At 40.4% G+C, this 27320-nt stretch overlaps 1 protein-coding gene across 6 annotated transcripts in view; it reads left to right on the top strand.

The window, feature by feature from the left end:
- Nucleotides 1-27320, top strand: part of unc-5 — a 156531-nt gene that overhangs the window by 120558 nt on the left and 8653 nt on the right. For 5 of the 6 annotated variants that reach the window (XM_069047147.1, XM_069047148.1, XM_069047149.1 and 2 more), the window contains 3 exons: nt 3113-3289; nt 3411-3464; nt 3527-3715. In XM_069047147.1, the coding sequence (XP_068903248.1) occupies nt 3113-3289; nt 3411-3464; nt 3527-3715 (420 nt within the window). The remainder of the gene's footprint in view (nt 1-3112; nt 3290-3410; nt 3465-3526; nt 3716-27320) is intronic. The other variant, XM_069047152.1, reaches the window with a different exon arrangement.

Here is a 27320-nt window from a genome sequence, read left to right as displayed (position 1 = left end):
GTGCGGCGAACCAGTGGAGTTGTCACGAGATGTTCACGTGATAGTTCGTAGTGATGCCATGAAAAGCCGGATTTACACTGCCTCGCCAAATTTGAGTTTTGTGCGGGAAATTTAAATCTTACCACTTTAAGAATGAATTTATGCATCCGTCGACAATAAATTTATATAAATCACAGAAGCACTGAAAACACAGGAGCACGAGGCATACAACGAGACAACAACGCGCTTTGTAATGAGACATGGAGACTTGAAAATTTCGGCTACATGCATTGAGCTTGAGCTGCACCATTTTTCTTAACGAGCGCTCTTTAACTAATGCAAAAACATCCCCCGAAAATAATGTGAAGATCACGCCAGTTTATTACACCACTGAGTCGCCGCGCCGACTATTTGTGGATGATTATCCGTGTTACAATACTTTTTGACAAATTGTTTTAAAAATGTACTGAGATTTGCTCGCAATTAGGAAATTTGTGGCCACTTTTGGAATGAACTTATCGATTTGAGAATAAAGGTAACGAAAAGATGAAGAATAGATGATAGATAGTGTTAATATCAAAAGAGAAAATTGTAATAAAAGAAATATGTAATCATTTCAACAAAAGAAATATTAAAAAGAAAGTTACCAATACCTAAGACTATCATTTTGATCTACGTTACAAAATAACTAAAATTTTAGTTGCCTTTTTCACTATTTCTTTAGATCTACATAGTTAATAAAACGTAGAAATATTTCTAAGAAAACTTGTTCGTTGCTAAAGCACCGAGTCAAATGTGAATGTTCCTTTTGGTACCTGCCACCGCCAGTATTATTAAATTTCTTTAATAAGTAAAGCATTCGACAATATTTCTTTCACTCGACTCATCTAAAATTTTCATGTTGGCATCGACGTGCACGGTGCCACACAGAATCATAAGCACGAGCTTTAACCGTATTTTCCGAGAGAATTGCTTGTGTTGTAAAATGTCCCGAGAGCATTTAAATTTTAACCTTGACGAGTCACCGCGTCTTCCACAGTCCCATTGATATCGTCTTCGGAAATATTTTAAAAAGCTCATTTCCATTCGATAATTCCGTCAGGCTGCCAAAACATTTTCACGCTCGCGCATTCTCGACAATCTAAAAAATGGACAGGCATTCGAATCTGCAGCTCCCCACAACACCGTTATTTGCGCATATTTCAGGTATTTTCGGATTCCACGACCGTTAATCTCGAATTCGCAAACTCGCTTTCGTTCACGGTCAATATTTGAAGCCCCACGGAGTGCGTCTCGGCCACACACACCTACGCACCGTCAAGTACAAAAGGATAATAAATAAATACGACCGGGTCATTAAATATAAATACACCGACAAGCATGCTTCCTTTTTTCAAACCGCCCGTTAAATATGCCTGTCATAACATTCTGGCTGTTTTTTTCTCCCTCGAAAACAGCGGGGGCTTATGGTGGACCATTGTCTTACAACGTGGAAAGAATTCCAAGTCTTAAGGGGCCCGTGTCGAGGCGATGTAAATTCTCGACGGAGCTTAATGTATTCCGAGGCGAAATGACACGTGAGGTGGTGTCGAGGACTCGCCCTCATTACCGCCAAATCTCGCGCGCGAGGGCCCCCGAACATCAAAAGAGGACGCGAAGGGTTGAAAGTTGTGTGTGTGTGTGTTTTTTTTTATTAAGAAAGTTTCTCCGGGACATCCAAGTTGAAATTGACAGGGAGGTTCGGAATGATGAATGGTTCGAGCGCCGATTCAGTTTAAAACAAGTTGTCGATTTGGGGATCAGGAAAAAATGAGTTGTCGATGGTGTCGCCGATAGGTTTGTTCGGGTTTGAATTTATAACGTGCGGGTGGAAGGCACGATCGACGAGAGACGTTAGAAGTGAAGTAGAAAAATTTACATAAAAAGGAGTACCGGTTCCCGGTAAACAGATTAGTGTTTAATCTCGAGATCAAAAGGAGTCGCATTGCAGCAGCGGCATTCCCCGTTCGGAGATGCAGCGGTGGAAATTCTTATGTAAACTCGGCGATCCCTATCGAAATATTTCAGGTTTTGTAAAAAGTGAGCGAGCCGATGAACTCCGCACCCGTTCGGTTTTAATTAAGTGCTCGATCAGCACCATCAAGACTCGATTGTTTTCCAACTTTAATTAATAAAACTGTTTTGTGGAAATTCGGCGGTTTTTCCGAGACGGGCCCCGGACGAAATCCGTAATTTTATAAGCCTAATCCGATCTGCCTTAAAGATATGCCTTTGTGCCGCCACAAAGACAGCCAAATTAATTTCGAATCCTTGCCGTATTCCTTTGAATTAATTTTGTCCGCGATAATTTTAAAATGAATTCGTTAAAAGCTCCACAAAGAAACTATTGACGTTCATTAAGCGAAACCTGTCACCCACCCCCCCGGACGGAATATTCGCGTCGCGAAAACACGTCTCAGCAGGAAATAAAACAATCAATCCGACAATGGAAAAACTTTATATATCAGAGTTGCTAAGTGGGCTAAAACACATTTAAAGTTTCTAGATTACACCGACGAACAACCGACAAATACAGAGGAACGATGATGGGAAAAAAGTACCGGTTTAGAAGTTTAATTCTGCGGCTTAGCGGCGCTTTGATTTCGGGATCTTTAAAACCCGGAGCGCAACCGGAGTCGGGCGCTTCCCGGAAGTAATCCGACGTGGATGGGTGGCGGGGCTGAGATGCATATTTCAGATCGCAGAACTGCGGAATGTGCAGTTTCATCAATTTGCGATGCATTCGGTTGTTTTTTAATCCGAAATTAAACCGGTTCGGCGCTAATGGAACGTTTTTAAATCGCACCGATTTGTTGGGCTTTCAGCATGCAGGTCCGTCTGGCAAATAAAAATGATCGGTTGGACCATTCGTAAAATTTTGAATTTACCGTGACTATTTTACACGATTACTATTCGCGAATCCATTTATCAGTGAGACATCTGGTGTGAATTGTTTGAACTGAGCAAAGTCATACTCAGGTCGGTGGCTAATTCAAATATAAGCCGGGTCGAGCGCGACTATGACTTTCAATCAGCTGATTTCTGTCAACAGTAGCGCGCCGAAATCGCCAATAACTGTTTCGTGATTTTTCAGTGAACGGGGGTTGGTCCCCCTGGTCCGCCTGGACCGACTGCCGCTGCCCCGGCGCGACCCTCTCCTCGGGGAAGATGAGCACCCGCACCTGCAGCCACCCCCCGCCCAGCAACGCGGGTCTCCAGTGTCAAGGATCGAGCGTTCGACGCACCAAGGACTGCATCCCATGCCCTCAAGGTACGCGATCCGATAATGTAGAGTAACGATACGTTCTGTTTCTATGCACTTCCTGCTTAATGCTGAGCTAACCCGATCTGTTCGCTAACTAACCGCTCGTCCTTTCCTGCTTCTGTCGTAGAAGAGCTGGTGTTGGATAACGCTTACGACTACGGCAGTTACGATAACGGCTACGGTAAACTGATACTGATTTCGGTCCCGTTGACACGCGAATATGGGTAATTGTGATTTTTGTAGTGGAACCGGCGAGGTGGTCGGCGTGGTCGGAATGGTCTCATTGCAATTCGGACTGTTTGAAGACGAGGAAGAGGCAGTGCATACCCGGGGGAGGACAAGGGAGGAAGACCTGCAACGGGAAGGACACGCAGACGATGTCCTGCACCAGGGAGCAGTGTCGCTCGCTCAAGCTGAGCGAAGTGACCGAAGGTAAGTGAAAAGATATGTCTTATTTCTGTCTCGCAAAACACCTCGGCTGTTCTTCCGTTTTCTCCAAATAATTCAGCAGTTTTCCTGACAACTTGGTAAACGTTGTCATAGGAATGGTCGGCTGCTTCGGCGCGAAAATTTTCCTGAAATTTTTGAAAGACGTGTCAATGTGGGTCCATAGTGGACATTGATTTTTTTTTATTTGGTTTTAGAATGCAGGATAAAGCAATCTTGATGACGAAATCTTTGAAAAATGTTTGCACGAATCTGGAATTGATAAATAATGTACGAAACGTGAGGTGAAAGCCTAATTTCTATGCGACAAATATTTATTGTCGCCTTTGTGTACAAGTTGTTGACTTTACAGTAACATTTACCAGACAAGGATATCTTTAAATGTCTGCGATGTAACGTAATAATGAAAATGTCATCCTTTGTGACATAATTTACAATTTCCTTCGAAATAATGTCTACAATTAAGGACGAGTGGCAAGGAAGATAATATGTTTTGTTAAAATCGGTACATATAATATTGTTACAAATTGTAATTTTAACATAAAGTAGTGAAAGCGGTGGACAAAGTTTCTAATACTTCCGGTGAAAGAACTGTTTCGAAAAGTTATCTTTACGATATCTTTCCTGCAAACAATAAAAGTTAAACAAAAATGAATCCAACTTAGAGAATTAAGTAGTGTCATATTCTAAATTGTTTTGCTCATCACAATTTTAGCAATTTGTCTCTTGGCCAAAAGATCAAAAGAACCGAACCAAGATTTGTATATCGGATCGGGACTTTTTGTCTACAATCTTGAAACGTTTGATGAAAAACTACAAAAAACTGGTCACACAATTTTTACCTTAATTTGCTAGTTTTAAATTGGAATTTCAAGGTAACTTAAGATTCTCGACAGTTGCTTCCTCATTCCCACTCTATTAAATTCAGTGTAATTCGAGCAACTCGGTGTCGATTCCTGTTTCGGTCAGGATATTAGATTTAAATATCAGATTTCCTCGTCTTGAGGTCGGGTGATGATATCACCTGCCCCGTTCTTAATTATCGTATATCCCATTTCACAAATAATTAAAAGAAAATCCTGCAGGTTTCCCGTTCCGTTCCGTTCTCCCTCATCATACTTCCTGCCAATTGATACGGTAAAAATGTAACCAACATATTACTCTTATAAACTGGAACAAGTGCAGGCTCCAAGATGGAACCGTGTGGTACGCGCTTTGTTGCTGTTTCAACTTGTAAACCGTTTAGACACGAGTAGCGAAACTGTAATAATCAGTTTTGCACACGAAAGCATAAGATCTGCGGTGTGGAGCGGTGTAAATCATAAGTATCGTGAAACTAATGACGGCATTCTGAATTGTTTTAGTATTTTTTCGGCAAAGTGCAGTAAAACGAGCAGTTAGTGGGGAGTAAATCATCTGGTCGGTGAGTCGAAGACTCTTCAGGCAACGTCAAGACCAGAAGAACAATGGAGTTGTAAAAATGATGTTGGTATCCATGCACACGTAAAAGTAGTATATTCATCTTGTACGTCCTTCTGATTTACGAGTGCTTATTGAACATTCAACTGATCGAACCGGCTGGTAATAAAACTGCCATTAATACCACCAGCCCTCACCGTTGCAATCAGTTGACCGCAGTTTAGGAATTCACATCTCAACGCGACAAACCAGAAATGATAAAAGTCCGAGCAAACAATAACCCAGTGCGGGTTAGAACGACACGCTTTTCTCGATCGACGCCTCTAGCTCCGACGTGCGTCGTCGGCCACTTTGATCGTTTTCCGCTTCCGCAGATGTGCCCCGCATTCCGGTAATTAGAAGAAGTGTCGTGCGGTCGCAGGGGAGCCGCGGGGAGCTTAATCCTTCCCTATGGCAGTCAATATTAACATTTCTAGGCGTCATAACCGGCTGCCGAACGTCGGAGTTAATGCCGAGTTATGTCCGTTGCGGTCTGGCGGACCATCGTCACAACACCAAAGCCAAAACCCATATTGATTTCCGGTTGGCACTGACGAAGCGTTAATTAATATGGGGGCGAAACATCCGCGAAACTGACACCTTTTCCTTGGCGAGAACGATCCGCAATGCATGGGAAAAAATGCAGCGGTGCGTGGGCCGGAAAACTAGTTCGGGAAATAAAAACACAATCGAGGTCGGAACGGGAAAACGGTGCCGGCTTAAGTGTGCGTGAAAGTTTCCTAATTAGTAAGAGGCAGACTAATTAGATTTTATCGGGACGGCGGAACAATATCACGTAATTTTAATAAGGCGCTTTGTTTAACAATTAGTCATGGGATTGTTTTCAATCGAAATATGATGATTTGCATGTTTGGCTTCGCGAGTCGGGCCACAAAAAAGTAATTGTTTGTTATGGGATGCGGCGAGGAGAGGACCGTCGACGAAAAGAGAAGTAAAGTTCATCAAAAGATTCAAAATTATGGACTTTAATAACATTTTTGTGCAACCGTACGCGAAACGGGCATTCCGCGTACCTAAAACGGGCCGCGAAATCCAATTTCGCGGCCGTCAAAGTAAGCGTCATCTTAATATTTGATACAAGTCAGAGTTTCCATGTAAGACTGGCGTTTAGATAGACACCTGTATGTGTGAAACCCATGTTTTGTAAAAGTCATGTCGTTTCTTACTTCATCGTTGGTGCCGATAAATTTGAAGCAACATTAGTGACGCGAACGTGGTGCGAATAAACACCGAATGATCATTTAGATTGGTGATTTTTGTTTTTTTGGCGAGAGCGCCGCAGTCGACCCATCTGAAAAAACATTCCCCATCAATTAAAGAGCACAAATTGGCATCAGTCCAATTTGGCACGACCAGAATCGACATGAAGTCGTCACGAAGGCGGGTAGTAAAATGACGCGGGGGTAGGTAGAGTTGGAGGGTGCATTTATAATTGAAGTTGTCTGGAGGACAACGAGGGCTCTTTATTCTGCAATTTCGCAACAACTAACATGTTCCAAGAGTCTCCACTCGAGCTCCACTCATTGTGCAAGTTAAATCGAGGATATTTGCATTATCCTCGTCGTAATTCATCAAATATTCCCGCCGTGGAACAGGCGGCAATTTGTCGTCGATTAATAAGTTGCTAAATTACAACTGGCACAAAGCTCCCGTCTTATTATGTTGCGTGGCACAACACCAGCCGAGCTTAAGCAGCTTTTCCGTCCTCGATGTGCCACCCATATATCGTTTTATTCCGTCGTATATTCGCATATAGAAATGTAATGGTATTCCGTAAGTATTCACCCTTGTCACATATGGAAATATTCCGGGGCTCTTCGTGCTTTCACCCTCGAAACCGACAAAAGCCGCCGACCTCACCCTTCAACGCCGGGGAGCTTTATTTAAATCTTAACGAAATTCCTACGCGTGCTCCCGCTCGCGCCCCAGGAATTCTGATAAATGCCTCTAAGTCAATGATGATGTAATTGTATATTAGTCGATCATTTTCGCATCAATTGCAGGGTTTCGACGCCTCGTCGAAATCGCACCCCCAATTTCCCAACTGACGGAACATGTAAGTACGGGAGGGGCAACCGCCGGGAAAATTACTTCGCGGTCGGTGCACCCCGAGAGGTGCGTACAAAGCTCGGAAAATTGTCCGTTTTTCCGCAGCCGGAATATGCAAATTTTCTTTTGATAAATTCTGCTCCGGTCCTAATACGCAATATGCATATAATTCCACACGGCTTATGAAGTTATTACACTTAGCCTCGAAGAAACGAGCCACAGTCTGGATCGACACTGATGCCAGATGGATTCGTTCCTCCAGACGTGGAGTCCTTTTATGGAACCGTCACCTTATAAATTAGACTCGTAAAATTGCAAATTACAGGGTCACAGCCGACACTAAAATAATCGAACCCAATACCACCCACATTTCTAATAGAATGCGCCGTTTATGATCCTATTTATTTTCTAATAATTTTCCATTTTTGATACATGGCTTGCTCGGGGCCCTGCGATTAACTAAATTAACTTCCTAGACTGTACTGTTGGGATCTTAACGTTAAGTGGTGCCCATCGGCAATCTTACCATGATTGGAGGCAATAAAAATTGTGAATAATAGTAATAAGCTGTAAAATTAAGTGATCGCACCTGGAAAGGAAAAGAAGAAACATTTGGGAATATTTTGAGTGACTGTGAGGCCACTAAGTGTTGGCTGGTGTGGGTAAAATGATGTGCCAAATGGGAACAGGAATGTAAATGGTAAAGTATGGATGCGAGGCCGCAAGACGGGAATAAATTAGTTAGGATCTAACAGGCAGCACATGCACATGCAGGCTCTCAAGATAAATATCGGTCGAACGTCCAGTGCATAAATAATTTTTGTGTGCAACCGTACGCGAAATGAGCACTTCGCGTGCCTACAACAGGCCGCGAAATTGAATTTCGCAGCCGTTGCCTTGACGACGGCCGTAAAAGTAAAAGTCATTTTTATATTTATTTATTATTACAATTACAACATATCTATCTGCATATTTCCGGTGTAATCTTACAAAATCTGGATTGGTTACAGTTAAAGTTTGATTTTGTGTCAGGAACGGCCACTATTAGTACAGAATTTTCATCCGGTTTGAAATTTCCGCCAATCTCAAATGAGACAGCCGCATGACGTTGAGGAGTCGATAAGAAAGATCCCCATTATCGATCTATCATCTACCGGGACATTTTTTTAACTCTGAACATAGTCCATACTTATTCCCTATGTTCAGTTTTAAAAAACACAGATCAATGCATTGTGAGTTGCTATGTAACCAACCATACTGAAGACCAGATATTTTGAAATAATGTTAAAAATTGTTCCGATTGATGGAATTGGTCTATCATGTGTTGCATTGGAAATGTCACGCACATTTCTAATGCTCTGATTAGCATAGAATAACTGCATTATGTGTATTTCTTCTTCAAATAACTTGACCATTTTGTTAAACTGTCAAGTATTTATTTTCGTTACCTTGGTTACGTGATTACATACATGCATTGACCTGTGTTTTTTAAAACTGAACATAGGGAATAAGTATGGGCTATGTTCAATGTTAAAAAAATGTCCCGGTATATCAAACATACACATGTGAATTAGGTTAATTTTGGTTAATTTTTCACCGATCAAAAAGAGAAATATCTCGTAATATTTCCTGAATGTCATCAACAGACATTTTGGTTTATTTGTGTCTTTGCACGGCTCCTGATATTTCCACGATTAAAAAAACCTAAAAAGGAGCAGATGATACAACCTAGCATAACAGAACTTAACATTTACCTTCCACAATAAATAAATTCCAATAAATAGGTAAGCCAGTACAACATTATCCGACACGGTTTTCACATTCTTCTTGTTACATCAGTCTCAAAGTCACTGTAACATTTTTCATATTGCCGTTTCGATTTTTCAGGTTTCAAATGCGACACTGCACAATTTATAATATTTTTTTAACTCTGGATGAGTACACGGAACTAAAACATCGTAATTTTCTTCGGACATTTTGGAATTGTTTTATTTATGTCGTTTCCATAGCGACGTGGCGACATGCAGGCCGACTTTATTTTTATTGACAGTGAAGGAAATTTTACTTGTTCATTTTATAATTACAAATTTTCGGTTGTACACAAAATGTTGTGTACACCGTGGCTGCAAAATCCTTTGGCGACCTTAGGATTGTCTTGCCTCGGCCTAAACGGCCTCGGCGACAATTTTTCTCTCGGTACGTCAAAGTACGATTTCGCATCCTTGATATACAAATAACTATTTTTTATGATTACCGCAAAAGCGGCTCATTTGTCCAGAGCGCGGCTTAATCTCGATAAGAGCCCTTCGAAAGCGAACTTATTGCAGCTTGGACAAATACCAAAAAGAGCAGCTTTGTCTGGGGCGTTTTCGGCAAAAACGTCCGCCTTTTGGAGTAAGTCCAGAAGAGGAAATGTCACCACAAAATAAAGCTGCAAACTCCGACCGATAAAATACAACAAACAAACATCTCCCGAATCTGAGACGGTCTTGAGCGAGCGGTGCGGTTTCCTCCGCCGCCGATATCAATTATTTATTTAAAGTTAACGAAAGACGGTCCAGCTTGTTGTTGTAACCGTTCAACACGTGTTATTTTCACAGGGCACGGGCGAGTACCGCTCCACAAACATTTAAGTCAATTTGGAGCGACATCAGAGAGACACGGTGTTTTCACAACGTACACTAGAAATAACAAATCCTCAATGGGAACCGCGTCGAATATTAAAGAGATCGTAGGGGCCGCTTCGCATTTCGCGTGACAACAACACCTTGGTAAATTTGCAGGAATATCTTCGAGGTGTCACATTCGGGGTGACTTATTCTGCCACTTCCTACCGTGAATTCGTTTTGTTTTAATATTGGATCATGTCACGTGGCCATTACGCCGATAAATAATTTCGTTCTGGCTGTGCCGCTGGCGTTTTATTATGTTTTTATATGAATTTTTGGGGTGGGATACGCGCCAAAATACGGTAAACGCGACGGCAATGTTCTACTCTGCCTCCGTTTTTACCTGCATTTTATCAAATTATACGAACTTGCTCCCGTATAAATAAATATAACTAGTAAATTGTTGTAATGTGACGAACAGATTATTTTTTCGTTTGTGGAAATCGTGACCCAAACTTGGAAAAATCGATGACAGTTGTGGTAATAAAAGGAAGAAAGTAACGACACCGAAAACAGAATTCCAAAAAGATGCAGAAACACCATGAAATATATTTTAAAACAGTAATTTTACGTACTGACAAGCGGACGAAAAGTAACTCTTTTTCGGACGCTGACCGTGGTGCCATTTGTTGGTCTGTTTAGTACGTTAGCAACGAAACCGACAAAACCGATAATTGTCCTGTCACCATAAATTATGGAAATAAGTTATTGTATTGCAAATAGTGAATTTCGCAAGCTGATACCAAGTACAGTCGCGGAATCAAAACTTCGGACAGCATTTTTCTGTCATTTCAACAAAATCTTTGTAAACCACCTTTTATTGTCATCATGACTGACATTCAAAAATTAAACTTTTCTGTGTCGGTCAGGCAGTCAGTTTTTGAATTTTGGGTCTTCAGTTAATTGCAATGGGTGTAATGAAATCATCGCTTTCACCTGCTGCCTACCCGTTATTATGCCACAAATCACTATTTTTTAATGTAAATAAATCAACATGACAAAAACATGACAAGAGTAAAAAATGAGGTTATATTAACGTAAAGGTTGTTTTAGAGTTTACAGTATAAAAATGACAATACTGCCCGAAATTTTAATTCCGCAATTGTACTATAAAAAAATTGTTAATATGTTATTAATAAATTTATTTATTTGAAAAAGGTACATACAAAATAAATTTGTAATTTTTCCCATGATGTCTTTTGCTTTGTAGTTCGAACGGTCGCCTAAAAAATTTAATGTGCACCTGTGCCAAAAAGTGCCTTTTGTCCTCGCCTATTTTCAAGCCTCGGCTGCGCCTCGCCCAGAAACACACAAACAACTACATATTAAAAATAATTCACTTTTTTTTCATTTACTTTATCATTTACCTTTTAATAATCATGTAATTGTTGTACTCATTCTATTATTGCATCTGATTGCTGTGCCTTGCTGCTGATTTAAAAAATATAATTCATTATTGCTGTGGCAGTTTATTACATGATTTACGATAAAGTAATCAATTCCTCTTGACAACAGGACTTAACAATCACAATAATAATAGACCTCCTTGAAGCCGCATATTTACGATACTTCTCATAAAAGTGAAGACCTTTCAGACCCAAGACACTGCGAACCGGAATAGTAATTTCCATTGTTGTTGTACAATTATTTTCCTGCTGAGAAAAAAAAGGCTTACAATTTTTTTAAAGACATTCGCTTGTATTTACATTTATTAAGAATGTGATACTGATAAGTATACAATAAATACATCAAAACGTCCCATTATAGACACCTACACTCTATTCACGGACATTTTTTGTACGCACACTCTTCTTATGTCCAGAATTAGCCAAAGAGAAGCAGATAAAAATTTCTCAATACCAACACTTCGTAATCCGAATACGAACATAAAAATACATACCTTCGAATCGTCCTTTTTTTACGGACGGTTGTACATATTCCGAAGTTCTATGAAATAAATTTAAAAGAAAATATTTTTTGTGCAACCGTACGCGAAATGAAAATTTCGCGGCCGTTGCTTTTAACAACGGTCGTTAAAGTAAACGTCATTTTAATAGTTGATACAAATCCATGTTTACATGTTTTGTTTTGTTTTGCTTGGAAGCAAACTGATATTCTGTGATTGATCGAAATGTGTCAACTAAAAAAAATTCAATTCATCGAACACAGCTGACTTTATGAAAATTTAATTTCTTTATCAGATCTTTCGCGATGGAAAACTTCGTGAACGTGAAAATCTGGAGAGTCTGCACCCTCGAACACGAAACGCTCGCGATATTAATGCCGAAATCGTGAACCCTCTCTCCCAAATGGGGAATCCATGAAAACGAAAAAAAAATCCCCCACATTCGGTCGCACAGTAATGGACCCGAAACCGAAAAATCATGATGATAAAAATCGGGTCGATTTTCGAGGCTCGTTCGATTTTACACCCCCACGTCCGAAATTTTTCCTCGATACGAGACGTGTGCGGCAAAGAAATTATCCATTTATTCAATTCCACGGACGACGTGTTCAGCAACGGCCGTAAAATAAAAGTTGTGCGGGCCCCGGCACTAACACGCCGTGTAGGTAAACGCTTCACGCACTGCCCGAGATGTTATCAGTGCCGGTTATACATCCACCCTTCCAAAGTTCCACCGTTATCGCGGTGCTTGTTGCTCGTTCCTCGTTTACTACAACCATGCGGGTTGCGTTTGATCGTACTGCGAGAGTGGGCTTCGTCACAACAAACACCGTGAAGCCCGGCACGTGCTCCAAACTCTCATGTTAATTGCAGAACTCGCTTCCGGTGGCCGGAGCCGGGGCGGGATCCAGGGCGCCCGCCACCCTCGCCGTGGCGTCTTTTTGGAAATTCGAGAGGCCGAACCAGACACCCCGGAATTGACTCGATTTACAGTTATTTCTAGACCAACAACATTTGCAGATTTATTTTCCACGTACGATGATGGCACACAAAATACACGGACCGACAAAATTTTACCGTGTCGCTTTCGTTGTTCTTCGGCCCGAGCCTGACGATTTGAGCGTGACGATTGAGCGTGTCGCATAGTCGAGACTGACGATTTGAACGTCTCGCATGAAACTATTGTATTCTCAATTTGGTTGTAGGTCGTAAAATTTTATTGCATATTATGAGCGATTAACGGGCACAATGGTTGGGTTTGAAAAGGTTGGGAAGCGGCGCGTGCCGTACAATGCAAATATACAAAATGTACAATACAACCCTGCTTAAAATATTACCTGCTAGTGGTAAACTAGGATTTATAAGCCCCGCAAGATCTTTAACTGAAAGTACCATAAAATTTTACGACCTACAACCAAATTGAAAACACAGTAACTGCCCGTGTGGTGCGCCTAAACAAATTTTCACTTCAAAAATTGTGCTTTCGGAGGAATTATCAGTACTTAATAGAAATATTGGTAATGATCAGGAAACCCGGCCTCGATACCGTGCCCTCTTTTTAATATAATTGTTCATTCTACGAACAGATGTTTTCCCCGTAAGCAGAAAACGTTATCTGCATAACGCACAATTCCAGATCTTGAAGGTAGATCACTACAGTAAAATAAGAACTTGCCAGTGCCGATTTTACATCACCTAAACGTACTCAGCTTCGCTCCTATTTTTTTACCTGTGGAGGAAACCGTGTGTGGCTCATCCTTTGGAATGACAGTCGTGTCTCGGCCGTCCCTCGCATTATAATTTTTTTCGTGGCGCCTCATCCTGTTGAATTTTGATAAGTAATTAGACAATTCCGGGTGGTAATTGGCACGTAAGGCAGAAGTTTAGTCGGTTGTTTGCGTCCGAATCGTTTGAAGGCTCCGACTCGAGAAGTCCTTTGATTATTTGTTAAACAGAAACACGTTCCATACATCTGACTGTGTGCGGGGACGGCGTATTTAAAGCCGCTTTAATGAAGCAAACTTTCAGTAAGAGTGATTTCAGTTTTCAACGTGCGCTTACGTGCGTACCGGGCATTTTAATTAGTGTCGGCGAGTTTGGAGCAGGCAGTGCATTTGGCACGGTTTCGGCCCTTTCGCTGTTTCACCACTTCAGGTGGATCAGGACGAAATGATTTAGAATACTCGGAACGAAATTAATAGGAACTTAAGCCGGGGATGATTAAATTTTTAATAAAAGTCCGGATTCGACGATAAAAACTCCCAAATGTAACCAGAAATAAAACACGAGTACCTACTGCCGGAAGTTGCGAGAGACTGCAGACACAGGAAGCGCAGGGGCTGTCTTCTGATTATTTATTATTATGGCGTTTATTGTGAGGGAACTCATTGTGTTCCCTAATTCTCCTCCTTTTTATTACTTTTTTATTACGCGCTTTTCGTACGCTGCTAAAACCTTTTAATAACCGATCCCGCGTCGGACTCGTAAATAATTATTCGACGTCGCCATCCAAATCCGACGAGATAGCCGAAGAGCATTTCCAAAGCGTCCACTCTTCCTGCGACCGATTTTTCCGTTCCCTTTTTGCCGGCAGAACGTCTAAAAGCAATTAACCCCGCTGATAATAAATTCTTTTTTTAACTGGGAGCGCACCCGATATGTTAATTTTATTTCCTTGAAAGACCGCCTTTGATCTGTAAAAAACGTAATCCGGGGATGCTCACCTAATCCCCTAAAAATGCGACATTAACTTTGATTAAGAAGAGGTCGGGCCGCGTCCCCGCGTCCATAAATCTCTTCGCGCGGGATTTAACGTTGTCGCGAGCGACGTAAAATTTCTGATGTGCAAAATAATAACAATCCGGTAGGTTTCGTTACCGCGGGAATAAAATTACCACCGTTGGGTTTTACGAGGCGCCGAACTGGAGGACGATGATAAAGAGGAAAAGAAAATGGTGAATCACCGGCGGAAAAAGCATCTTCGCCGGTTCTCGGAATGGAAAACGTCCACCACGAAATGATTAAGCCGGGGATTTACTCGAGTAGTTTTCCGTTAGTTGAGACTATGAATCATCCCCGCTATCATGACCACTTGCCCTCTTCGGGTAATTGACGGTGGCGCATGAAGAGATCGAACGTTGGACACAGCCCCGCGATAAATCGTCAAATTAGGACCCCCGGACCGGGGGCATCGTGTAAATACTCTAAAATTAACCAATTGAAAATTCACCCCGCCACAATAGGAACCGCTTAAAAAAATCCACCCCTCACGGAAAACGACTGCTCCTAATTAATAGCCTCTTCAGACTAATCGATACATAATCACCCTATTGACCCCGGACCAATAAAACTAGGAGCTCGATGCCCACTCGTGCGTCCGGACAGGGTCGGATTCGAGTATTTCTTTTTCGTGTGCACCGTCACCACCACCACCGATCGATCTCCCGTTCAGGTATTTAGTGGGTTTGCCTTTTTCTGGTTTTTTTCACTGTACAAGCTAATGCATCAAGTTGGCCGTAGGTTGCCCGTGACAGCCCTGGAAATGTTCAGTACGCCCCTCCGGTGGTCCCGCCAATTCTCCGGATCATTTCGAACAATGGACACTTTTTCCGGGTACGGAAACCTCCCACGTGTTCGCACCCCTGTGCCGTCACATCCCATCCCCAAAAATGACCAAATTAATTGTACAAATAATGGGCCCAGAATGGCCATACGTGAAATTCCATAATGTGGGGGCGCAAGCAGTTGCAAAAACCACCGCAAACGTTTCGATCAAATTTTAAAATTTTATCACTCGGTTATTTCGTTCGGTAAAAAGCTCGACATGGAGAGATTTGGCTGCATAATTTAAAGCATTTGTTATTTTTAAGGACAATCTCCTTCTGTTGTGTTACGTGGTGTAAACTTCTTCCTGGTTGCTCATTTACTTAGTAGTTCAGTACCCGCTATACTATACAGAAAAGAAGAAAATATAAAATTAATTTGTAATAAAAAATATTCGCTGCTCTCGTACGTCTCAATTTTCCACTTCCAAAAGAGAACTGATACATGTTGGATAAAAAATTACTTTGCTCGATACCTCCCTAGAAAGTGAGTCTTTATCCATAATTATCGTTTGTCCAGCGAGAGAGTGGTTGACATAAAAATCGCGCACGTAAAATATGAAATATATCCTTCAAGCAGTAACATTTTTGCCCTGAACTTATGTTCTAATTAATGTATTCTAGTGCATTTTCCAGTGTTGGGTTAATTTAATAAAATTTAAAATCTCCCAATCTCTCGCTGGACGAAGTTTACCAGTGTGTGAAGGTTTCTCTTTCGCTCATCTTTTTTCGCTCACTGTCTTTCACTCACTGGTTTTCATTCACTCGTAAATTTTCCAATTCTTTCTGATAACTCTTCACCATCTATTTTCACAATTTCCATAATGTGCACCACTTTATTGACGTTAGCGAAGTTTGTTTATTTTGTATTTTATTTTTTCTACATAGCAACAGATCCGTCCAAAAATGTGATTTATTTTTATCTAAATTTTTGAATACAAAGTTACAGACTCGATTTCTAAGAAGGTATCGAACAAAACCAAATACAGCACTTGAGAGTAAGGCCGCTTTCGTTCATTTGAATTGCATCATGCACTCAGCTCCGCTTCGTGGACGAACACAATTCGCGTGAACGAAAGCAGTGCTTTCCTCACCCTTACTGTAAATAACTCTAGAATATGTATATTTTTTCACTATTATTGTCTTGTTTCCGTTGTTTTCTTCTTGAAACTTTTTTTACAATTTTTCTCTCTACGGTGAGCTTTGATTTGAACTGATATTATTAGCTGGCGGCGTAAATCGGCAAATAGATTTTTTGTCACATTGTGTGGAGGGATTAAAATATGTCGGATTGCTTTCGGGCGTAATTACCGACAAACCAATTTTTGTGTCGTTTATCTGTTCATAAATCCGCTTACGGGCGTAATAAAAATGGATAAAAATTATTTAATTATCGTGCAGTCCCAATTTATGTCCGTTGTAAAATCACAACATCCAACATTGTAAAATTGATAATAACGCGTTCGAAACGGGCCAATTTGTAGGTTCGTTACCTCCTATTTATACTTAGCGGGCGTGAAATAAATCGAAAGAATTGACCCGTGCAGTTTAAAGAACGGAACAAGTGTTTGGATCATTTGTATTTTCGAGTCGTGTAAGATCACAGTTCACGTTGGGTGTTCATTTATTGTTTGTTTTTTCTCTCCTCCGATGTCATGAGGACAGATTACGAGGTTATTTTTCGAGAACGTTCGAAGGAAACAAATTGCAAAACGTGTTCGTCTCTAACAACAACTAATAGGTTTCAGTCGTTTTGCTTCTTCGTGTATAATGGCACTTTTTCACTTTCGCCCTCGGCTTTTTCATAAGACGGCAAACTGGAAAACAACGATTTGTGTTATCGAAGGGTCCGCCCCACCCCACCCCGAGACGACCATTTTCATTATTACTAAAATAAAAAGGCGAAAAGACGAGTCGAAGTCGTGTTTTTCATCGGTCGCCCTTCGAAAGGGGGGCTTTTATGTCGAAAGGCGACGTAAACCGTGATTAAAGCGCGATGTTAATTTTTCGCGCCAGCAAACGGCACAAAAGCGATCGGAACGGATGGCGCAGCTGATCTCACGGTTTTCTCGGCCGGTCCAATATTTGCACCCCGTGGAGACGCCGGTTGACCCCCGACCCCGACGGCCCCCGCACGCTGTAATGGCCCCATCGAGGGAGCCCCTCACGTGCCGTTCGACACATGTGTCCGACGTAAGAGGCCCCACGTTTACATGCAGCCGTTAATCCGGACGAACAAGACGTGTAAAGCCGCGTCCACGCCACCAAACCAACCGAGGTTTCGCCGAGAAATGTGCTGGAACTGGAGCCACCTCTGGCTGGTGGATGTCGAGCCTCACCACTACGTTTGCACGCGGTCCCGGATCGAGCTTTCGACCGGTCCGTGGTACTCCGGTTAGTCCGGATCGACTCTAAACCGGATAACGATTGTGTGCATAGGCTCGCGAAGTTCAGATTTATGTTACGATGTCTCCGTCGGGTCGTATTTTGTTGAAATAATGCCCGGTTCAAATATATTAACAACTTGGAATATATCTGGGTATTTAACGAGCGCTGAAGATTCTCACGGGATGCCGCTCGGTCTGTAAAAATTGTTTATTATATTTTTTTAAAGGTGGCGCGATTTATCGTGGAAGCGGCGGACATACGGGTTGTGTTAGCGGTGCGGCGGTTGCGGTTGAAGGGCGATTTATTACCGTCCAAGAACTGAAACGTAAACAGGTGGACGGATATTCCGACCGCATTTTAATAATTAAAGATGGAAGTGGCAAGGTTTTTTGACAATATGGGGCTTATCTTGCTAGGAAACATAAAAAATGGAAATAAAATATACATAAATATACACATGCATGTATACAGGGTATATTAAAAATGGCGCATACAATTTATGTCAGGCGAATCTACGTTGAATATAAAACAAAAATACCAAAAAACAGCAATCTTTGCATTTTTAAAAAGGAACAGTCTCAATCTCTCGATCTAAACCCAATTGAAAATCTTTGGAATTATGTTGACAGCCAAATTAGGACTAAAAATTATAAACGATTTCTTTGATGGATGGAACATTCAGGACTTTTGAGTTAATGAAATCAATCCCAAAGTCCAGCTGTTATTTAGATCATTAAAAAGCGTTCACTGTACATGCATTTCGATAACACCCTGTATTTACATGTGAATAAATTTGAAGTATCTTTCTGTAACTTCAATATTTAAATAACTTTTCCAACTTTACTTGCTATACAGAAGACATTTTAGCACTTTCCAGAATTTTTTCCTGTGATCGCATATACCGAGTACCTACATGTAGTGAGCTTGCCTCGCTAATTTCTATTGAGTCGACTTTAACTTGAACTTCGTGCAGTCGTTTAACTTCTTAGTTATTTTTGATCAAATACAATGAAGGCTTTTTTAAAAGTTCAAGTTATTTTCAGTATTGGACAAATTGTTAAAAAAAACCTGCCGAAATGTTCGTCGAAAACTAAAGTGATCCCACCCGAAAAGACGTCAACCACCCCCAGCGACTCATTTTTTTGCCACCACATGTTCTGTTTGCTTTGGTCCTGTTTTGCATGAAAGTTTTGCGTTAAGCGCGATATTAACAAAAGCGCGTAAAAGCGGCAAAACAAATATTTGTTAACCGAAAGCACTACAATTTCCCATTTGAATTTCAAATTGGCGTCAGTGTCGTCGTCGTGGCTCGACCGTTGGAGGGTTCGGTGTGCGTGCCACATCCCCGCGTAGTCCTAGGACAATGTCTCTTGTACGTCACGTGACGGCACTCGAGATAAATGACACAACAAAAGGTTTGTGAAGAGTATGATGAGTGGCCACCACACACGTGCTGTACAAACTCGCGCTTAATTCGCGTCGTGTCGTGCAAGCCTCTGGTGTAGTCCTTTTATAGCGGATGACGGCGACTTCCTCCCGGTTTGACAGGCGAATTGTCCACGCCGTCGGTTTTATTTTCTGCATTTGCATAGTAGTTGGTAGTCGGTGACCCGCAACTTATACACTGTGTTACCACCGTCGAGCCTGTTTACACCTTTCTATAAATACGACCGGATAAATATATTAAGTCCGTTTTACATTCACCGAACTGCGTGCCGAATCGTAAATCTCTCTGTCATAATAAAATGGATAACGCGATTTTAACGCAGGTCAAACAGTGAAGGATCTGCGGCCCCGAATCGAATCGCGCCGGTCGAAGGGGGAAGTTTTTGCGAGAGTTGTTGTGCACCGATTACATCTGTATTTTCGTCGAAATTAATTTATTAGGGGCTGCCAGGACAAAAACGCTTTCTTAATTAAACAGAGTTGTTGCGGCGGAGGATCGTGGCACAAAGCGCAATTAACAAAACCTGCACCTCGGACCCTTAAGAGACGTCACGAGCAGCCTTCCGCGGTGTCACTTCTTCCGCAGACACTCGAAAAAGTCACGGTTTTTCCCCCTTTACAATGGGAAGTACGGGGCGTTTATATTTAGAAGTTTCCAAGTCGCGTCTTTTGACATTGTTACTGTCGCCGTGGGTTTCTTAAAGTCGACGTTTTTCGATGGCCGCGACAAAAGGCATTTTCCTTCGTTCCTCCACCTGAAACCAATTATCTCTTCGGAACGTTATTAAATCGACTGGCGCCTCTATTATGCCGCCGCCATTGTCACATCCCCCCGAAAAACAAATTTCCACGTGGAAATTTTTAGTTTCCGTCAAACGCTGCCTGCACGAAGTATGTCATCATCCCTCGACCCTTGATCGGGGGAGAGAGGCCTCGTCGAGTGGCTGCGACAGTGCACGGCGGCATTTCCGCCGGAATTCCCAGCATTCCCGGAGACCCCGCTAATTGCCGCCCCCTAAACGAGCCGCCGCCCTTCGGCACTCGGGCCGCACATGTGTCGGCTCGAATTTCTAATTCTTGATGTGTATCAGGTTTGTCGTTATTTATGGGACTTTCGTGGGTAATTATTTCGGGATTAGTCCGCGATTTTGGCGGATCAATTTTTTATTTTTTAATTGCAACACGCATGCAGCGCGCCGGTTGCAGCCATAAATCACGAGGGTCGCCAAAAATAGATCGCGATTTTTCTGCGTTATTACGGGATTTTCGCGGAAACATTAAACGGGGATCGAAATTATTTATTAAATTAGTTTATGTTCTTTTTGCGGGATCGATATCGAGTGCACCGCTCGGATTTCCTCTCCTGGTTTGTTTTTTACGTGATTAGCTTAAATCTCCGGATAATGGAGTGTCAACACGGCAAGAATATTTAAGTGTCTTGACACCTACTAATTACGTGTATTTATTGAACAACCTAGGTACAACGTGCATTAGTTATAACGTCCTAAGTGGGTTTGGTGCTGAACTTTGTAACTGTTATTAATGGTCGACGAATGCAACAGCTTTTCCATGTCTATGAGTAATTTATAAAATCTCCTACGAACACGCTGAATTAGTGGGAATTATAAAATTAGACGTTTTAAGGCGTAATTTTTCTTTGTACGTGCTCCCAGATAAAATCGAGCGGCCTGCAGCGTTCAATCAATTTTCATTTAGTTTAGGAAATGATGCGGCCGTGATAAAGCTCGTGCTCATCTATTATCTAACGTGACGAAGAAAAAAAGTTCCTTTGTCGTTTCACTATCGACTAAAATGTGGACGTCGGTGGTTTTCAAACCATCCCGGCGCATCCACCATTTTTGCCGCTTTGCGAGATTAATGCTGAAAAGAATATTTTCAACAAAACAGAAGTACACACGATTAAAACAAGTTTTACTGCATTTGGCCTCCTCAACTCTAAATGACATGTTTACGCATTTTGAACAGCTACGGTATATTGATTTTTACACACTAATCAAACTATCTGTCATTTTACCGCACGGAGTGGTAAAATACCACGAAAATTTTAAGCTTTCAGGGACCTCCAAAAAAACTGTTAGCTTATCATAAATAAAGTCCATTTATACTAAAACAAGATACCGCTACCATTGATCCGTTCAGTTTTCGAAAATGGACATAATTTATGTTTTCTTCTGAAAAATTGTGAATTCTGATGGCGCCATCTTGTGGTATAAATCGTAAGTATATAAGTTATTGGTATAATAGATAACTTTCTGGTATTTTATTAATCAAATGTCAGTCTTTGACAGGTTTTGAAAAATTATTGGTTACAACAAATTTAGGAAAACGAGTTGTCGGCCAAAAAGATTAATACGGTAGGCATTTTACATCGCTCGGTTTTTGTTAAAACACTCCGCTGAGAGATCGTGTTTCAATCTAAAAACCTCGCGCTGTAAAATGTAGCTTACCGCATTTGTAATCTAAATAACTATTTCACACTGGTTAATGCTGACGTATTTAATAATAATTTTTCCGTAAATGATCTACTGTAGTGATACGAAAGCTTGATTTTGAATAAGACTGTTTTGACTAGTTTAACCAGTTAAAGCAGTTAACCTGGTCGATTTTGATACCTATATTTAATAAATAGTAAACCCTCAACAGCTGTTTTAAAGCTTTAAACGCTCACATTAGCAATACGTGATCACAAATGAAGGGAAAGTTTGCTTATCCTTAAAGGGAAACTATTCCTATAAATTTCAATCAAATTCATAACAAACAAACTTTTGGCCATCTGGGAAGCTCGTGTTCTTTAGTTTTCCTAATAATATAAACTTGGTCCTAGATTGTTTTGATTGAAACAGTTTGATTCCATACAATTTCTTGAAGAATAAAAATCGACGGATCGATAAACTTCTCAAAAATTATGAAGCACTCCGTAGCAATTTGGGTTCATCTACTCTACTTACATTTCTCCAGATGTTAACGATGTTTGTTACTGCCAGACACTCGGAACCATTGTAGAAAATAACATTTTTATAAAAAAATCCTTAACTTAACAGTCGATCATAATCTACAAAGAATTTTTAAACAACATGACAGGCACACATTTCATTTTTTTTTTTGTAATTGTTCGTAAAATTAAAACAGTAGAAATGTACTACAATTAATGAAGAAAAAAATTAAGAAGTTGAATGTACTGTTTATTGTAATTGTTTCATAACAATAAAAGCACAAGAACGAGATTTTCGACTGTTGCTGTTTTTTTAAATTTTATTTAATGTGAAGCGAATTGTACAGAAAAAAATATCGAAAGCAGTATTTTTCCAATGGAAAACCTACTGAACCGAAAACTTCCTGTTGTTTCACCATCGGTGCGTGTTTTGAAGAGAAAATATAAACTCAAAGAATCGACATTACTGGAAAGATAAATTGACGAAATCGTTATTGACGCATACGAAACAAAACTGGATGGTGGAAGAAAGAACGCGAAAGGATAGTAAACAATAAGACTAATAAATAAAATATAAGTATGAATATTGCATAAGAATTTGGAATTCTGTACAATCTTATTTGAAAAATGTGTCTGACACGGCGGCGGCGGCACGAGTTTTTAGCTTATCCCGGCGCATCCACCATTTCTGTTGTTGCTGGCGGCAAGCTCGCCGCTTAAAAGTCAACGGAAGTATTAGAATATCCGCGATAAAAGCAACCTGTTCCTCGCATTGCAAAATAAAACTCCTTCGAGATGCTCCGGGAGAGCTCCACTTCTCGAAATGCCCCCGTCGTGCCCGTATTTACACATAAATATCTCAATCGAATTTCGAACGTTCAATCCGTGTTTAGATTCAAGTTGGCAAACAAGCCCGAGGGCTTATATTACTTCCGGTTGACCGCACGGCGCTGCACCCTGCAAATAAATGAAACCGACCCTGAATACAGTGGCCGGGTAAAGGGTTCGCGCCTTGGAGGTTAACTAATAGCCCCGTTTGCGCTCCGGTGATGACATAGAGTTTAGGATGCGTAATTTAAATGTAGAAACTGGCGGGGTTGCAATCTCGGCCTTTAAGTACACACGAACTTCACGGTTATTACGGCAAGTTTGTTCGTGATTCAATTATACACATTGGGAGTTACTTCGGGGAGTTCGTAATTGAATGAAAAATGGAGCTTTTAATGTCTAAGTAGTGCACGGTGGGGGCGGTCAGCGCGTTAAGCGCAAACGACGATTTCGTATGCCGGCGGGGTTCGCTGCATAAAACTGGCTCCCTTACCCCTTCGGTCACGTAATGAACATTTCCGAAATTTCGCGTTCGATTCCGATATCTATCCGGATTTGGCGCCGCCGTATAGCGCCCGCCCGCCCCCTCACTGCCAGCTCGATGTATCTCCTTTGATAGGTCCATTTCTTTTGACAAACGTACGCTTTAACCCTTTAACTTTTGCGCCATTAGAGACCGAATCCTTTTCCAGAGAGGGTTTTTAATTTCGACCAGACGGACCGACAGAAATTGCCGATATCCACGGTTCGACACGTTTTGCAAATAAAATGAGACGACAAATAAAAAACTAATTAACAAATTAACGAGTGGTAGCTGGCGTCACGGAATGAAAGGAGAATAAAATTATAATAACAGGAACTTTGAATTAGCCTTAATTGTGTGCCACGGTTTAAACAAACAAATAAAACTCTAAGGGCCAGTTTACAGAAGTGAAATTAAGTTAATCCTAATTAAATGCGTGATTAACTAAACACGTGATCAGATTGAACCAATGGAAATTTCGGAGTCATGGGTTAATCGCGCATTAAAATTTAATTCGAATTAAATATTTAATTCTCTTTCTATAAACTGGCCCTAAATGTACACTTATTTCAAATAAATTTAAATTGTGGGCCGTTTCGATTTGCTGTAGATTAATATTTACCTTTTTAAAACGGTTTTAGATTTAGATTGATGGTGGCAACGCAGGTAGATCATTAATTAAACCGAAGGGTATTTTAGAGAGAAAAGTCTTGGTTATTTTCGTCTGAGATAGTATAAAATTAGCATAAGGATTTTCAAAACTCACAGAAATGGAAATAAGATTTTTTTTTTCTCCTGTGTGAACGGATTTTGATAAATGTCACCAGTTGTCAAAACGAAACGTCAAACTAATTTTAAAGATTTTAAGTGATTTGGAGCCTTTAGGGGGGCTCGTCGAACAAAAAAACGTTGTATTCAACTCGTTCTTGTGTAAATTGGGCTTTTTTGGCACTCGTCAAATAAACTACTATTTGAAAGACTGTTATTTAAAACTTAAAATCCAAAAACAGTAATGTGACAAAATTTAAAAAGTATTCTTTCTAAAAAATTTTACAAACAATAAAATTTTATTTTACTGAAACAAAATGTTAAGTTTATTGAGACAATGATTGTCACAAATTATTGACTAAATTTCAAAAAAACGTAGAACATTTGAGATGCAATGAATGTTGTAAGGATGATAAAAAAATCGATAGTGATTGAACAAGAAAATAAATGTCAAATGTAAATTCCACACAAAAAGTTAACTGAGAAACAAATGAAACTTTTATAATGTTTCATTTTATTGCGATTTTTCAATCAATTTAGTTTAATAGTTGTTACATTATCAAATGAGAAGAAAAAAATCAAAAATAAAATCTAAACCTGAATATACAGGGTGTCCCAGAACTGCCTTCCCAGAGAAAAAAGGGAGTATTAGGGTAAATGTGATAATCTGAATTTAAAAAAAAAGTCCTATCCCGAGCGATAATCGAGAAAAGACATCCTCAACTTGACCAATCAGAGGTGAGCACCATCAAGATAGGATGACCGCAATTTTGCGTTGCCGGCATTTCGAATTTTGTTGCGATATCAATAGGTACTTAATTATTTTTGCTGTCCGATTTTTTAGAAATAGATTGGTGAAATTGAAAACTTTTTAGCTCGGTTATGTGAGCTACAGGAAAATTTATTTTAGTCATCTTGGAGTCTCTTTTGTTATCGGCACATGCCTGTTTTTTATGGGGAGGTAGTACTGGAACAGGCTGTATAAGAAAATCAAAAAACATAACTTGTTGCACAACAACGAAATCAGTATCAAATTTGTCAAGTATTGAAACATGCAGTGCTGAACGATATTTATTATCAAATTTTCACGATTTAAGTCGCTGTGCAAGAGTAAATTAATCGTTAATAATTCAAACCTCGAATAATATTTGATTAGATTATTTTATACAAACATGCAATTTTAAGAAGTATTCCAAATTATAGATGGATTTGTGTACATATGTATAAAATGATCAAAATAAAGAATACCTTAAAATAGAAAAATTATCCAGCTTATAATTAATTGTAATTTCTTTCATGTAGTCGCAAATCAAAAAGCGTATAAATTGAAAATGAGTGAATATTAAAAAAAAAGAATCAATGAAATCCCTTCTAAAATAAATCTTTTCCACAAGGAAATATTACAATCGGTGGTGTCTTGTACTAGTTATCGTGAAGGAAAATACTCGTATTAATGAATGAACGCTTAATGAATGAATAAATTGAATGCTTACTGAAACGAATATGTTCCACAAAGAAACATTACAATCGGTGCTTTTTTTGCAGAAGCTATCGTAAAGGAAAAAACAAATGAATGAATGGTTTAATGAATAAATCAATTGAATCCTTACTAGAACAAATATTTTCCATTAAAAAAAAAAAAACACTTCAGTCGGTGCTTTTTTACAGTAGGTTTTTTCAAATTATGAATTTTGGTAAGTGAATTTGGGTGCGTATAATATTAGATACTTATTTGTATATCAAGGCTGCGAAATCATTCTTTAACGTACTGAGAGAACAATTGTCACCGAGGCCGCTTGCGACCGAGGCAAACCAACCTCGAGACTGTTAATGTATCAAATGTTAAAAGCAACGGCCGCGAAATTGGATTTCGCGGATTCACCGACAGAAAATATTCTTGGTCAACTCAATAAAAGGTCGATGCTAATAAACTATTCCAAGTTGAAAAAAATACTCATTTCTTCTTAATACATATTTCATTACGCGTAGTGTGTAAATATATGTAGATAAATAATTTAAGCAGCGACGCCTCCATCACCGTGATTCAGTATTCCATCTGCCCGCTATTTAAATATCAAATTTGAATAAACTCAGTATAAACAGACGAATAGATTTCTTAAACAGACATCGAGCGCATCCGATCGATTTATTCCATCAGTGTCGTGTCTGCATTCAAATCGACTTTTGTTACTTTATAATCTTCGCATTCGACGAAGAGCAAACAGCAAAATCCGCCACCACGCTAAATAGTGAAAATCCCCGAATCGATACAGTTTTGGGGTGCACCGAGGCACTCCCGAACTTTTGCCTGCTAGTTTATTCCCTGTCAGTCGACGAAAGCGAGGAAGTCTCATTTTAGGCAAACTTCCGAGATTCTCCATTAATAACCACCAGCCCTCTTGTAGCAGTAATGCAAAGCAAACCACGCGGCATCGGATATCCATTATCGGGTAATAAACATGAATTCTGTAGGCGGTGGGCTTTGTGGCATAGGAAGCGAGTCGAGCAGACGACATCAAAGTGCCCCTCGCACAATCATCATTCAAACTATTCGTTAGACGGAGCAATTCCGCACGAGGAGCGCAATCTTCTTAGGACGCCATTAAGCACATGTATCGGACGGATATCTGAGGACCATTCATCGTTTCCGCTGACCAATCGCGAACGACCTCTTCTTCGACGATGTCTTCTACGCCTTGATTGCCGAACGGAATTAGCGATGCAGCTATTTTGAATAAACGGGACAAATAAGCGTCTCGCGCCCCTCTCCGACTGCGCCATAAAATGTAATTCACGTCTTCTAAACCGCACAATCTCGATCTTGCCGCATAAATCCCTCGAATCACTTAAACAGCTGCTCTATAATAAGCCGCAGCAGGGTTCCTGCTGCACCATAGATCAATCCGCTCGATCGATCTTATTGTCTATTTCAGAGAATATGTTGGCAAAAAGACCGCCGCGACTCGTAATTTATAGTAC

This window comes from Tenebrio molitor, chromosome 5 (genome assembly GCF_963966145.1).
Source record: "Tenebrio molitor chromosome 5, icTenMoli1.1, whole genome shotgun sequence".
Classification (NCBI taxonomy): domain Eukaryota; kingdom Metazoa; phylum Arthropoda; class Insecta; order Coleoptera; family Tenebrionidae; genus Tenebrio; species Tenebrio molitor.
This window is presented reverse-complemented; position numbering and strand designations above follow the sequence as displayed.